Source organism: Perca flavescens, chromosome 23, assembly GCF_004354835.1.
Source record: "Perca flavescens isolate YP-PL-M2 chromosome 23, PFLA_1.0, whole genome shotgun sequence".
NCBI lineage: Eukaryota > Metazoa > Chordata > Actinopteri > Perciformes > Percidae > Perca > Perca flavescens.
In genome coordinates, this window is record NC_041353.1 from 6,166,416 (window position 1) to 6,178,779 (window position 12,364).

At 37.9% G+C, this 12,364-nt stretch overlaps 1 protein-coding gene and 1 long non-coding RNA gene across 4 annotated transcripts in view; one reads left to right on the top strand and one right to left on the bottom strand.

The window, feature by feature from the left end:
* Window positions 1–8,631, top strand: part of sfmbt2 (Scm like with four mbt domains 2) — a 55,240-nt gene extending 46,609 nt beyond the window's left edge. For all 3 annotated transcript variants that reach the window (XM_028571216.1, XM_028571218.1, XM_028571217.1), the window contains 5 exons: window positions 1,852–2,027; window positions 2,190–2,359; window positions 4,857–5,120; window positions 5,904–6,029; window positions 7,070–8,631. In XM_028571216.1, coding sequence (XP_028427017.1) covers window positions 1,852–2,027; window positions 2,190–2,359; window positions 4,857–5,120; window positions 5,904–6,029; window positions 7,070–7,210 — 877 coding nt within the window. In that variant the 3' untranslated portion in view covers window positions 7,211–8,631. The remainder of the gene's footprint in view (window positions 1–1,851; window positions 2,028–2,189; window positions 2,360–4,856; window positions 5,121–5,903; window positions 6,030–7,069) is intronic.
* LOC114550436 (uncharacterized) overlaps window positions 5,856–12,364 on the bottom strand; it is a 47,844-nt gene continuing 41,335 nt past the window's right edge. The window contains exon 4 of the long non-coding RNA XR_003691696.1: window positions 5,856–6,016. This is a non-coding gene — a long non-coding RNA (uncharacterized LOC114550436). The remainder of the gene's footprint in view (window positions 6,017–12,364) is intronic.

Here is a 12,364-nt window from a genome sequence, read left to right on the forward strand (position 1 = left end):
TGCGGACTACTGTTTTTTGCAAGTAGTTTAAAGTGTAAACTCGTATTGTTGTGAACATTTGGTGTAAACTCACCTTAAAACAAATGCCCCCCAAAGGCACCTCAATGCCCTTCTTTCCACAGTATTGCTTCCAGCGCCCCCGGTCATCCTCTGAATGCCCCCTGGGGGGCTGTACCACCCCCGTTGAGAAACACTGCTTTAGACTGTGGGAACTTTGTGATGGGCATTTTTCTTCACAAAATGTATTGACATTTTACACACTAAATGGTTAATCAGTTTATCAACCAAAAGACAGATTAATAAATAATAAAAAATGATCATTAGCTGCAGCCCTAACATGTTTTACATGTATTGCTAATTGGTGGTACAAAATGCTGGATCATACAGCCAGCAGCAAGCGTTGAAGGAGAGGTTCACAACAAAAGTCTGTGCTCAGACAATCGTCAGACGCCCATATGGACACTGAAACAGGTTTTGTTTGCTGTAATCATTCCTACTGTTAAAAATACGCTCCATTGTTTATCCAAAAGCTAATTTTAGGCTTCCTATGTCTGAGTTAAACAAATCGTGTGTATCTTCCAGGTGTTGCTGTACACAAAATCCCCTCCTTCTTACGCTCCCTGCACTGCAACAGGGAGACACTGTCCAGGGAAACATAGGGAGGGAATGTTATACTTAAAAGATTAAGAATAAATGTCTTTGTAAAATATTCACTTGACTTGACTTGCTTAGACCGCTGAAGTCTCACATTAACTTAAGATAAACTTAGGAATACATTTTGCACAAAACGAAAACTGTGGATTTTGTTCACCATCGCTTACATCAAATGTGCATTAGGCAGTATGAACAGCATGTTCATGTGGGCACCTGGCTATATTTGTAAGACTAAAATGAAGAAATGGTGAAACTATCTTTAAATTTGTGTATGGTTGCAGCAAGAAAGAAAAAAATGTATACATGTGACTTAGACCAGGCATCATCAGGTTCCCCATGGTTCAAAAAAGGGTTCAATTACATGCTTTGGATTTTACAAATAGATCGGTTAAACTCATGGACTCATCTAATCCACAAGAGATTAAGAAATATATCATGTCCAGTAGTCTGTTTTAGCGGATGTACTGGGCTGCTTTCCCTTCCGCTAACTATATTTTACAAGGGCATCGTCGCTGCATCCAGAGCTTAGTGACAATTGTGATTGGTTTAAAAAAACAAAACAAGGCAGAGTGCTTTTGTCCCCCTATCCCAGAATGTTAAGATGTGTAGCCAGACCTTATTCTAGCGCTGTGGAGATAGGTCTGCAGTATTTAACGTGCATGGTAAAACGTCTTTACCATTTAGTCAGTTAAATTCAACAGGGAGAAACTCTTCCTCCTGGTTATAAATATATTTATTTGTATTGCTTCATTATTTTTCTGTCTTGGTGATAAGTGAAGTTAAAAACAGTAACAAAAAACAAAACGTATCTATAGGGTCTATAGATATAATCTCAGCCTTAATCTGTGTCTGTTTGAATGTTTAAGAAGTCACTCAGAAGAAGTCAATCTCACATCAGATTGCAGATCAGATTTGTCCCTGAGCGCTGCCAGCAGATCAGCTCACCTTTCCTAACCTTAGCCATTTGATGGGAGATTGCAAAATCGACCGTGCGTCATACTCCGCTCTCCTGGATAATCCTCATCAACCAGACAATCTGACATCAAACATCATAACTGCGCCGGCAACCATCATTTATTGTCGAGTGCTTTTGATGGATTACGCTTTCATTATGCTTTGTTCTCAATAAAAGTGTAAATACTGGCTGACAATGTCCCCACATCTCTCCCCGTGCTTGCCCTTCCTTTTTTCCCCCAGATATAAAGGGAAAACGTATCGCTCCACCATCCGGATAGTCCGCCTCGCAGACCAGATCCCGGACTTCTGCCGTAAGGTGTGTGTGAAGCTGCAGTGCTGCCCCAATCTATTCAGCCCCGTCCTCGTCACCGATAAGTGCCCGGAGAACTGCTTCGTTCAGACGAAAACCAAATACAGTGAGTCTCTGTAATTACTCGCATCACTTCCTGCACCACCACAGCTATGAAGAAGACCCCAAATCAAAGCTTGTGACACTGCAGGGTGTATAATTGCCTCTGATGAGTAGCTAGGATTTGTTTTGGGGCGTATTGTTTTCAACATCTGCTGTGCGTCCGCAGCCTATTACTATGGGAAGAAGAGGAAGCTGTCCAAGCCGATGGGAGGAGAGGAGGCAGCCGAGGGAGACCTGGCCAAGCCGACGCGCCGCAGGAAGAAGAGGAAAGCTATCTTTGTGCAGAAGAAGAGACGCTCGTCTGCTGTGGACTACACTCCTGCTGGCTCACCGCAGGTTAGATAACACTTCTCTTCTTTCTTCTTCTCTTGTTTTTTGTAAACGGGGCGTCCTGTCAGCTTCTGCTCACGCTACAGGCGGATACTGAGTGTACAGTCATAATCCGGTGTATAAATATAAACATCCCTACATGTGACAGGAAGAAGAGGAGCTTTTTAAATTTAGTTTAGACAGCCTATAAGTTTACCCACTCATCATTTTACACCAATTAAAGGCCTTTGATTTTGAATATGTGCTTTGGTTTTATGTGTGATGTTGTAAAAGAAAAACACTCTGTGATAAGTTGTTGTTTTGTGGGTGTTTTATGTTGTGCCACTAAAATGTGGAGTGTTTACTGGTCGGACTGGTTTTGGTCACCAAAAGGAATATTAAGCGATTGAGCCGAGTAGGGCTTTAACAAAATATTATTTTCAATTTTAGTGTAGAAAAAGTTGCTTGGTTTGGAGAGCTAATGGTTAGTTGATCAACACAAAATTAATCGGCAACTATTTTAATAAATAAATCAATTATTTGAAATTTCTGAAAAGAAAAAGCTTGTTCTTGCTTCTCTAATGTTAAATTTTCTCGGATTTAAATCATTGCAAACTGAATGTATTTAGTTTGTGGACTGTGGATTGGACAAAACAAGATATTTAAAAGTTCTTCATCTTGAGCTGTGGGAAACTATAAAAAGTAATCTGCAGACTAATTGATCTTGAAAATAATCCTTAATTGTAGCTTTATTGTTTTGTTCAACCAACAGTCCAAAACCCAAACATATTATGAAAAGCAGCAAAAGCCTCACAACTGAGAGGCTGGAACAAGGTGATTTTTGGCATTTTTGCGTGAAAAATAACCATAAATGCCAATAAATCATTAATAAATACATAATAAATCGTCATTTAAGTTAAAAAGCTGCTATAGCAATAGAGTTAGTGTTAAATAAAATGTTATTGAATCTGAAACAACATAAAATTGGCTTAATAAATGCATATCAAATGTATTTAGGTTCAGATTTTATCAACTTTGAATAATGAGTTATCAATCATAAACTTAATATTTTAGAACTACAACTCAAATACTGATGTTCAAAGAACCAAAATAATTTTTTTCCAGATATACATTTTACATTTAGCTAAATATGAATGTTTTGTATGTTTCATTGCTATACAACAACACAGTGAATATTCAATAAGAAACTCTTGGAGAGCTTAACCAATCTGGGTTTGGAACCGGCTACTGGAACCCAACCCCAGGTAGCAAACTGATCCAACCCCTCTGGGTTCTTGCTCTTAGTGGAAACTTGAACTCACAACATGAGTCATGCCTAACGTCACTTACAAGGAACTAATCTCACATACTGTATGTTCCTGCCCAGCTAAAATGTCTCCTCTTGTTGGGTCACCATTGAGACACCAGTGGAGCTGGAAAGTGGTTGAGTTTTACCATCAGACAAAATATTACGGGAATGTTTTTTATACCAACTGGTCAAAACGTGGTGTGGTAAAGTGGCGCCATTTTTCACAAAAAATGTATCTAACTTCATTTTTTGCGTTTCTATTACCAGACGTAAGAAGACGCAAACACCCATTTCTTCTTTAGATACAACCGCCCTTTTAATGATTCCTAATAGTAGCCACATCTGATTGGGTACATACTCTAATCTGTACTAACTTTGCATCATTGATTTAAATACTGAAAAGTATCTAAATATGTGCATCTCCTGGTGGACACTGGCTTTGCTATATTTAATGACGAGTATCAGCTAGTTGATTTAATACAGTCTAAAAATATCTAAAATCAAAGATCCATTCAAACAAGTTGCTAAATGAATGAAAATTTGCATGAATATGCATGTTGTCTGCATGGATGATGAGATTTTAACAGTTCAGAACTTTTCAGTGTGTACAACTGAGGTACTTTAAACACAGCGTTTTTTAATAACTTAAACATTCATTTCAAGTGATTTCTAGAGCAACAGTGAACAAGTAAGTGGCGTCTGAGGCAGGGGCAAATCCAGGATTTTTTAAGTGGGGTGGCACGGGGGATACAGAATACAGCATAAAAAATCTGCTTAGAAATATAGGAAATGGATATAGTGAATAGACAGAACAACACAATGTTATTCTGCTAAATAAAACATCACATTAATTATTAATTTCACTTATTTTTTTAACAAAAATACAAATTGTATATCCAAATACAATACACATTTTCTATAGGCTCAGTCTGCCAATTTAAAAAAAAAACTATTCCAGTGCTGGTTTCATGGTATCAGAATTTTGGATGGTCATCATGGAAACATTAATTGGTCATGTGACAAGGGCTGGGAAAAGTGACAGTACTCTGATCCAATGGAAAGTACTCTGATCCAATGGAAATCACAACTGTCAGACTGACAGCACTCTAGCCCCCCTTCTAGCCCCGCCCCTGGTCTGAGGTCTGGTCAGAACCAGACTGAAGGCAAAACACAACACCTCCCCCATCTGACTCTGGGGCTTTCTTCCTCTTTCAGGACAGTGACGAGGATGAAGAGTTGGCATTGCAATCGGGCAGCGAAGGCACCAGCTCAGAGCCACGCGAGGACCACACAGACGCCTCCTCAGTGGAGGTGACCAGCAGCCGCCCTCGCCGGGCCGCGACTCTGCGCAGGGCCTTCAGTGCCGGCAACACTACGGGCAGCCAGGAGGCCCCCGAGGGCCGCAGGAGGTCGACCCGCTCGCTGTCTGCGTACAACCAGAACAACAAGTACCAGCCACCCAAAGGACAAGACATGCAGGTGCAGACAGACAGACGGCTAGGATTGGGCCTCGAGAAACAGTTCCAATTTGGAATCGTTTCCAAACTTACATATCTAATGGAATCGTTTTTTTATTGGAATTGTTTGGAAAATTTGGGTTTTGAATCCGATTATCGGTTTCAAATTGAATGCACAAGTTTAGGTTTCCGTAGCGTACTTCCAGGCGCTTGTTGTGTTGCAGCCATGGAGCACAGTAAGCAACGCTCTAAAGTGTGCCTTTATTTTACATTGTAAAAGCCCAGTAAAACTGTAATTCACCCTTGGATCAAATGAATATTTTTCATATCTGTGAAATAAGCATGTGACCGGTTTCCATTCGCCCCCTCAAAGAATCGGAATCGAGATTCTGTAAGAACCGGAATCAAAAAGAAGAATCGGAAGTGTTAAAATCAAAACGATGCCCAACCCTTCAGACGGCACACTGATGGAGGTTCAACCCTCACAGTGGTCAGTACCGGGCATGTGTCGGGTTTAGTGACACAATGAAATCAATAGAAAAAAGGCAATTACAATAACAAATTTAATTCTGTTACTTCTGATTAGCTTTTGGTTGATTTTTGGGAGCAAATTTTAATTCTTGCGGTAATAATCGTTAGTTGCAGCCCTTATTAAAAAACGTACTTGAACAAGAATGTTTTACCACCATGGATTGTTTATTATTGACCATATTCTGTCTTATATATATATATATATATATATATACTATATCACATTATACTTTATCTGCCCAAACAACACGTGTGTTTTTTATGTGTGTGTCAGGTGGTGGAGGAGGAGGAGGGTCAGCTGGTTTTGGACAGAAATCCTCTGGAGTGGAGCGTTGACGAAGTCGTTCAGTTTATCAACTCTACTGACTGTGCGTCCCTGGCCAACATCTTCCAGGAGCAGGTACACAGACAGACAGACAGACACACAGACACACAGACAGACACACACACACAAACTTGTGAGAACACCTCAGGGTTCATATGCATTTTAACCAAAACTTTTCCATGACTATGTATTCCTGAAAATGTCAGTCGACATTATACAATAAGAATAAAAATCTGTGTTAAAGTTTACCCTCAGAGGTTTAACTATAAAATGAATGACAATTTATGTGGTAGTGGGATTCGTAATATCGCGCCCCAAATAGAACGTTGAGGTTAGGACGACGTGAAATACATTTATTAATCACATATTATTATACTGTGTTTAAAAAAAAAAATGTCATGACTTTTCCAAAACTTTCTGGGTCTTTTTATGTTTCCAAAACCTTTCCAGGCCTGGAATTTGCATTTTTCAAATTCCATAACTTTTCCAGTTTTTTTCAATAAGTATGAACCCTGACACCTATTGACTTAATACATTCCTTAGACCCTAACGCTTACCATCACAACTACATACTACTTTCTAACCAGACAAAAGGGACCAAACTATATTTTGTTACCTATACGGTCCTTAACACAAAGACGTAAAAGAGCACACATGCACCCACACGCACAATTGTTCAGATCATGTGTTAAAAAAGAAATAGATGGATCTCTCTCTCTCTCTCTGATCCTTGATCCAAGTAAAAAAAAAAAAGAAAAATCAATAATGCAATTTCTTTTACTTATTTAGAAGCTACTTTGCATATTTCCCCTTTATTCTCATTACTTTTTAAGACCAGAATCATTTAGGCTGGACTAAATGGCAAGAGGATCTAGTTTTCTAAATGCAGTAAATAGCCTTTTTTGCTGCATGAATAACACTTTGGATGCTTATAGAGATACAAAAAAAGCATCTTTCTCTTGAAACAATCAGCGGTAAAAAACGGTGATAAAATGCTGAGGGGAATAGACAGTTTAAGTTGAAAAATGCGAGAAAAAAATCTTCAAATGCCAGAATCAGTAGAACTGTTCTCTCTTTCTCTATTTAAGTATTAATGTGCATCTCTTCCTTTGCAGGACATCGACGGCCAGGCTCTGCTGTTGCTAACTCTGCCCACCGTACAGGAGTGTATGGACCTGAAGCTCGGCCCCGCCATCAAACTGTGTCACCAGATAGAGCGCGTCAAGGTTGCCTTTTACAGACAGTATGCCGACTGAAGTGAACTCAAGGAGCAGAAACACTGAATGCCCCCGTCAGTGGAAAGAAATGTTGTGGTCCTGCACGACAGGGAACTGTTGGATTAGGTGCCTCCTGGTGGAAAGTTTTAGCAATGTGAAAATTGTTACAGTTTTCCAACTAGCAAGAAGAAGGGGATATTTTTTGCAGCGGTCGCATTGGCACAAAAAAAAAGCACAAACTGAAGTTACAACCGAAGAAGGTTTCCCTAAGAGAAGTGGAAGGATTAAGTTCTGGGATACGGTCGGTGTGAAACCGTGATGCAGTACCACGTCCGTCGAACCACATCGGAGTCGATCCGTGTGATTTACTGATCTGTGAAGAAGTTATCATGAAAAGCTGAGGACTCAGTTCTGAAGACATTTGTGTTTATTTCTTACTTTTCATTTCAATGTTATTTGTGATAGAGGAGCATTATAGCATTTAGGTTAAAAATCATTATTGACCATTAAGAGTTTTTCCCTTTTTATGTGACATGATTGGTTTCCAAAAAAATATATCTGAAAGTATTTAACAACAAGAAGTAATATATTTGAAATATTTATTGTTATCCTTATTAAGGAGGAGTAATCTATCCATTTTGATGGAGAGGAAATAATTGATATATAATAAGGTCAACACAAACTCCTTTTCCACTAAAACAAACCCCTAACAGATATTTCACAAAATGATCTGCATCTATTTAGATTTACACTTCTGTATTTATAGAGGGGAAAAAAAGGTGTTTGGGGAAGTAAGCCCCTCTAAAATACTTTGTGTTGTTTTGCTCATTTCTCATTATTGCAATCACATGAAACAATCATGTAAGCTATTTTGTGTCCATCTATGCAAATATGTTGCAGATATTTTTGATAAGTACGAAAATAAATTTCTATTGATTTTTTATCCGTTGGTTATGACCTCTCTTTCAAAATATGACCATATGTCTTGTTACAACTACAAAACACTGAGTACTCGTAACAGAATAATGTAGTTATGTTCACAACAGATACAGTTGGAGTCCCTTAGCAATCCCCCCAGATTATATTTTGGATAACATTTCTGATGAGTTAACAATATATAGTGGTGGACAAGTACTCAGATCCTGTAGAAAAACCACGTAATAAAAATACTCCGTTACAGTAAAGATTTATGTTATTGATGTAAGGAAGTACCTTGTGTACTGTGTTCCCATCTAGTACAGTGCACACAACATAATGCCAATTATAATTATTTTTTTATATTTTTTCCTATTTTGCATCCCCTAAGGTTGACTCAAAACAATTATTGATCATTTACTCAAAAGTAGTACCAAAGCAGTCATATTCTTGTTATTTTTCCACTTGAACAGTGGGCAGTGATGCTGAATGATGTGTTTTTATCATAAACGATAGTTAATAAAGATCTACTCATTCATTTGTTACACTTCAGCAAACACTTCAAATTATTTCTGTGCTTCAGGCTTCAACTGACACTTGCTTGATACATACCTGCTGTACCTGCTTAAATATGAAAGGCAACACGCATCTCAAACAATTAACCTTTTAAGACATGTCTTGTTTACAGTGTTTGCATCCACAACTTACAGCTCAAACAAGCACACGTAGATTATCTTTAAAAAACTGACCATCCTGAACACTTTGTTTACAAATGGCTTATTAGCTGTTATTAATGTCAAGTATTGCTGTACCATTTCAAGTAACCCTGCCACTAACAATAGAAATAAGTTTCTGCGGAAGAGCCCTTCATATGTAAAAGCCATGGTTGTGACAAAGACGATGAAGGGTTAAGAGATGCTCCCTTGTGCATGGTGAGAATATAGGAAGTCAGACCTCACTGTGGTTAACAGAGCAAACAGACAGCAATGCACAAAGTCACAGTTAAAGAGGAACCACCTCTCTGCTGCTCTGTGGAAGCAATCTAATGTATAAATGGTCCCATTCATCATTTAGACATTACAACTGAATTATTAACTAATAACCTTCAGGGTTTTCCCTGTCGTCATAAGGTTTAGGTGCAGCACCCGAGCCGTTTTGGGCAGCACCTGGGCCGAATGAATGTGACTAAAAGACTTATCTCAGATCTAATGATTGTAGTTGGACTTCTTAAGCTTTAGGTTTTGTCTTTAAGCATTTTGAGTGTTATTTATTTATGATCTGCTCTATCTTTTCCAATGTTTTAGACACAGATATGGTGATAATAGCGGTCCAAAATGATGTGAAAAAGAGACGCAAAACTACCCCAAAGGGACACAGACACTGACTACAAAGAGACGCAAAAAACCCACAAAATTGCTCTTTTTAATTGAAAAACATTTAATTTTCTTGTAGAAGGAAGCCTAAACCCGCCGTCAAATATGCGCACCTAAGTCTTACACAAACCGAGGGAAAACTCTGACCTTTTAACTGATTATGAGTGTGAGTAATTTAGTGATAATCAACAGTTAACATAAGTGACATACAGTAATTATAGCATGTAGCATTGCATTATAGCACTGGAATTAACAGTACTTAAGAAAATGTATATAAAACATAAACTGTGCCAATTGTCAAAAGGTATTCACATTGTATAAATGGGTGTTTAGGTAATATCCGCGATTCCCAATTACTCGCACCCCAGGAGGTAATTTTGGCAGTTGTCAGAAGTAATGGATAAATGGTTGAAACAGTTAGTTAATAGTTAGGCATCTTTATTTGATTTAAGTAATAGATAAATATAATATATAATATAAATAATTAGCTAAAAGTATTGGATAAACAGTTGTAATAGCTAAAAGTAATGGATAAACAGTTGTAATAGCTAAAAGTAAAGGATAAACGGTAGTTATAGTTAGCTAAAAGTAAAGGATAAATAGTTGTAATAGACATCTAAAAGTATAAAGATAAACAGTTTAAATAAACAGTTAGCTAAAGGTAAAGGATAAATGGTTGTAATATTTAGCTAAAAGAAAAGAATAAAAACGGTAGTAATAGTTAGTTAAAACTAAAGGATAAGCAGTTGTAATAGTTAGTTAAAAGTAATGGATTATATAACCTAAACATTGACAGTTCAACATTGACAATATCCACGTTGACAATAACAGAAACTGAAGTGGGTAAACAAAAGCTCCGATTCATCACTTTTCCTTGAAATAAAACATCTTTTCATACAAAGGGTATCAACGCAAGCTCTCAGAAGGCCATTCCTCTCTTTTCTCTACAGACACTTTAAAAACAAATCCTACAATAAAGTTCCAATCCTTCATTCAAAAGCTACTAACAAGTGTATCTAGATTTAGTCACATTTATTTGAGCTTGGTTGGCTGAGCAGACCTGTTTTTACAGTAACACCCTATTAAATAAACAGAATAATGTGACAAGACCAGGCACAAACACAACTGAATGATCAGAAAGGAAAGCAGTTACAGGCAGGTATGGGGAGATTACAGATTACTCCATGACACCAGTGTGCTAACAGTAAAAGGGTTAACCAACTAGCAAAATTCTTAGTCATTCGTTGTCTGCAGCAGCAGCTGGAGTTGTTCTAGGCTCAAACTCTTTTTAGATGATTTTCTAAACTACTATTTTTAACATCAAGAATGACCTATCACACTTGAGGTTCCTGAAGCATCAGTAGAACTGAGTATTGTTATTTTTGCTGACACAATACCTGAAGTTTGGAACTGATAGAAAATCCTTCTATATTTTTACTGTGAGAAATGTAAAACAGTTTTCTCCAAATTCTATTTTCCAAGAAACAAAAGGAATATACATTTCTTAAATGTTGGCTGTATAATGGATAATATATATATATATATATATATATATATATATATATATATATATATATATATATTTCAAATGTATTTCATACTGCTTTGAAGTTGGGAGGAGATAAAATGATCCGGTATTTCAAAAGAAAAGAGCAAAGTCCAAAATAATCAATTTCCTGGAACAGAAATTCCAGGTGTTGGTTTCCATGGTGACCACTGTACTTCCAGGCGCTTGTTGTGTTGCAGCCATGGAGCACTCTAAGCAGCGCTCTAAAGTGTGGCTTTATTTTACGTTAAAAAACAAAAACAAATGCCCTGTAAAACTGTAAATTGCCACTGTGTCAAAATAAAATGTTCCTCTTATCTGCGACATAAGCATGTGACCAGTTTCTACTCCACCGCTCAAAGAATCGGAATCAATAAGAACCGGAATCCAACGGAAGATTCGGAATTGGAATCCAAATTGTTAAAATCAAAAAGATGCCCAACCCTAGTGCTGACTATACCTTTAAAAGTTTTTGACCGAAATAACAAAGTATCAAGTAGTATTGAAACTTCTCCAGTCAAAGATACCTGCAGCTTATCCTTTTTGTACCCAGATCTAGAAAGAAATGATGATTTGTATGGTTTTACTCAGTGTTTGGCGTTTTAAGCCCCCAACGTTGCCTTCCAGGCAGCGCTGCCTGGTTAGGCACTAGGATTAGGCAATGGTTATGCTTAGGGTTAGGGGGGTTAGGGTTAGGGTTGGGTGCCTTGAAGTCAATGGTCGCCGCGCTGCCTTGAAGTCGACATTGGGGGCTTAAAATACCATTGAACGTTTTGCTCGCAGCCAATCACCGCAAGTGTTCTTCAGTTTAATGCGACGTGTGATTGGCCCACTACCGCAACAGCTACAACCCATACAGTCTGTGGTGTGGTGAAGTCCAATTTGATATATTTTGACAAAGTTGGTACTTTAGCTTGCAGAGATACAACCAAAACGCTCAAACGTGATATCGGTATCACTTTAAGGGTATTGGTATCATCATTTTTAAAGCCGTACCCTGCCCGAGTGCCGACCCTCATGTTGGGAACCACTTTCCTACTTTCTTAAACCATTAGTAGGGATGTAACAATCCGATCCACCACGTTGGCTGATGAAAATTTTATGTTTCGGCTATCAGTTCACGAGTACATTCATTCAATTATGGAGGGCTGCTGGTTTTAAGCATATACTTTCATACATTTATCTCAATGAGTTCTATGCAGTGAGGTACACAGAATTGATGTATCGGAGAGAAAACGGCCTGATAAATGAACAGCAATTTTCAATTATAACAATGAGATTTCTAAAATCTGATTCAAACGCCTAACTGACACCCATGCTAATCTTTTTATGAGCAATCTTGGGGCAAAAGTGATGAAA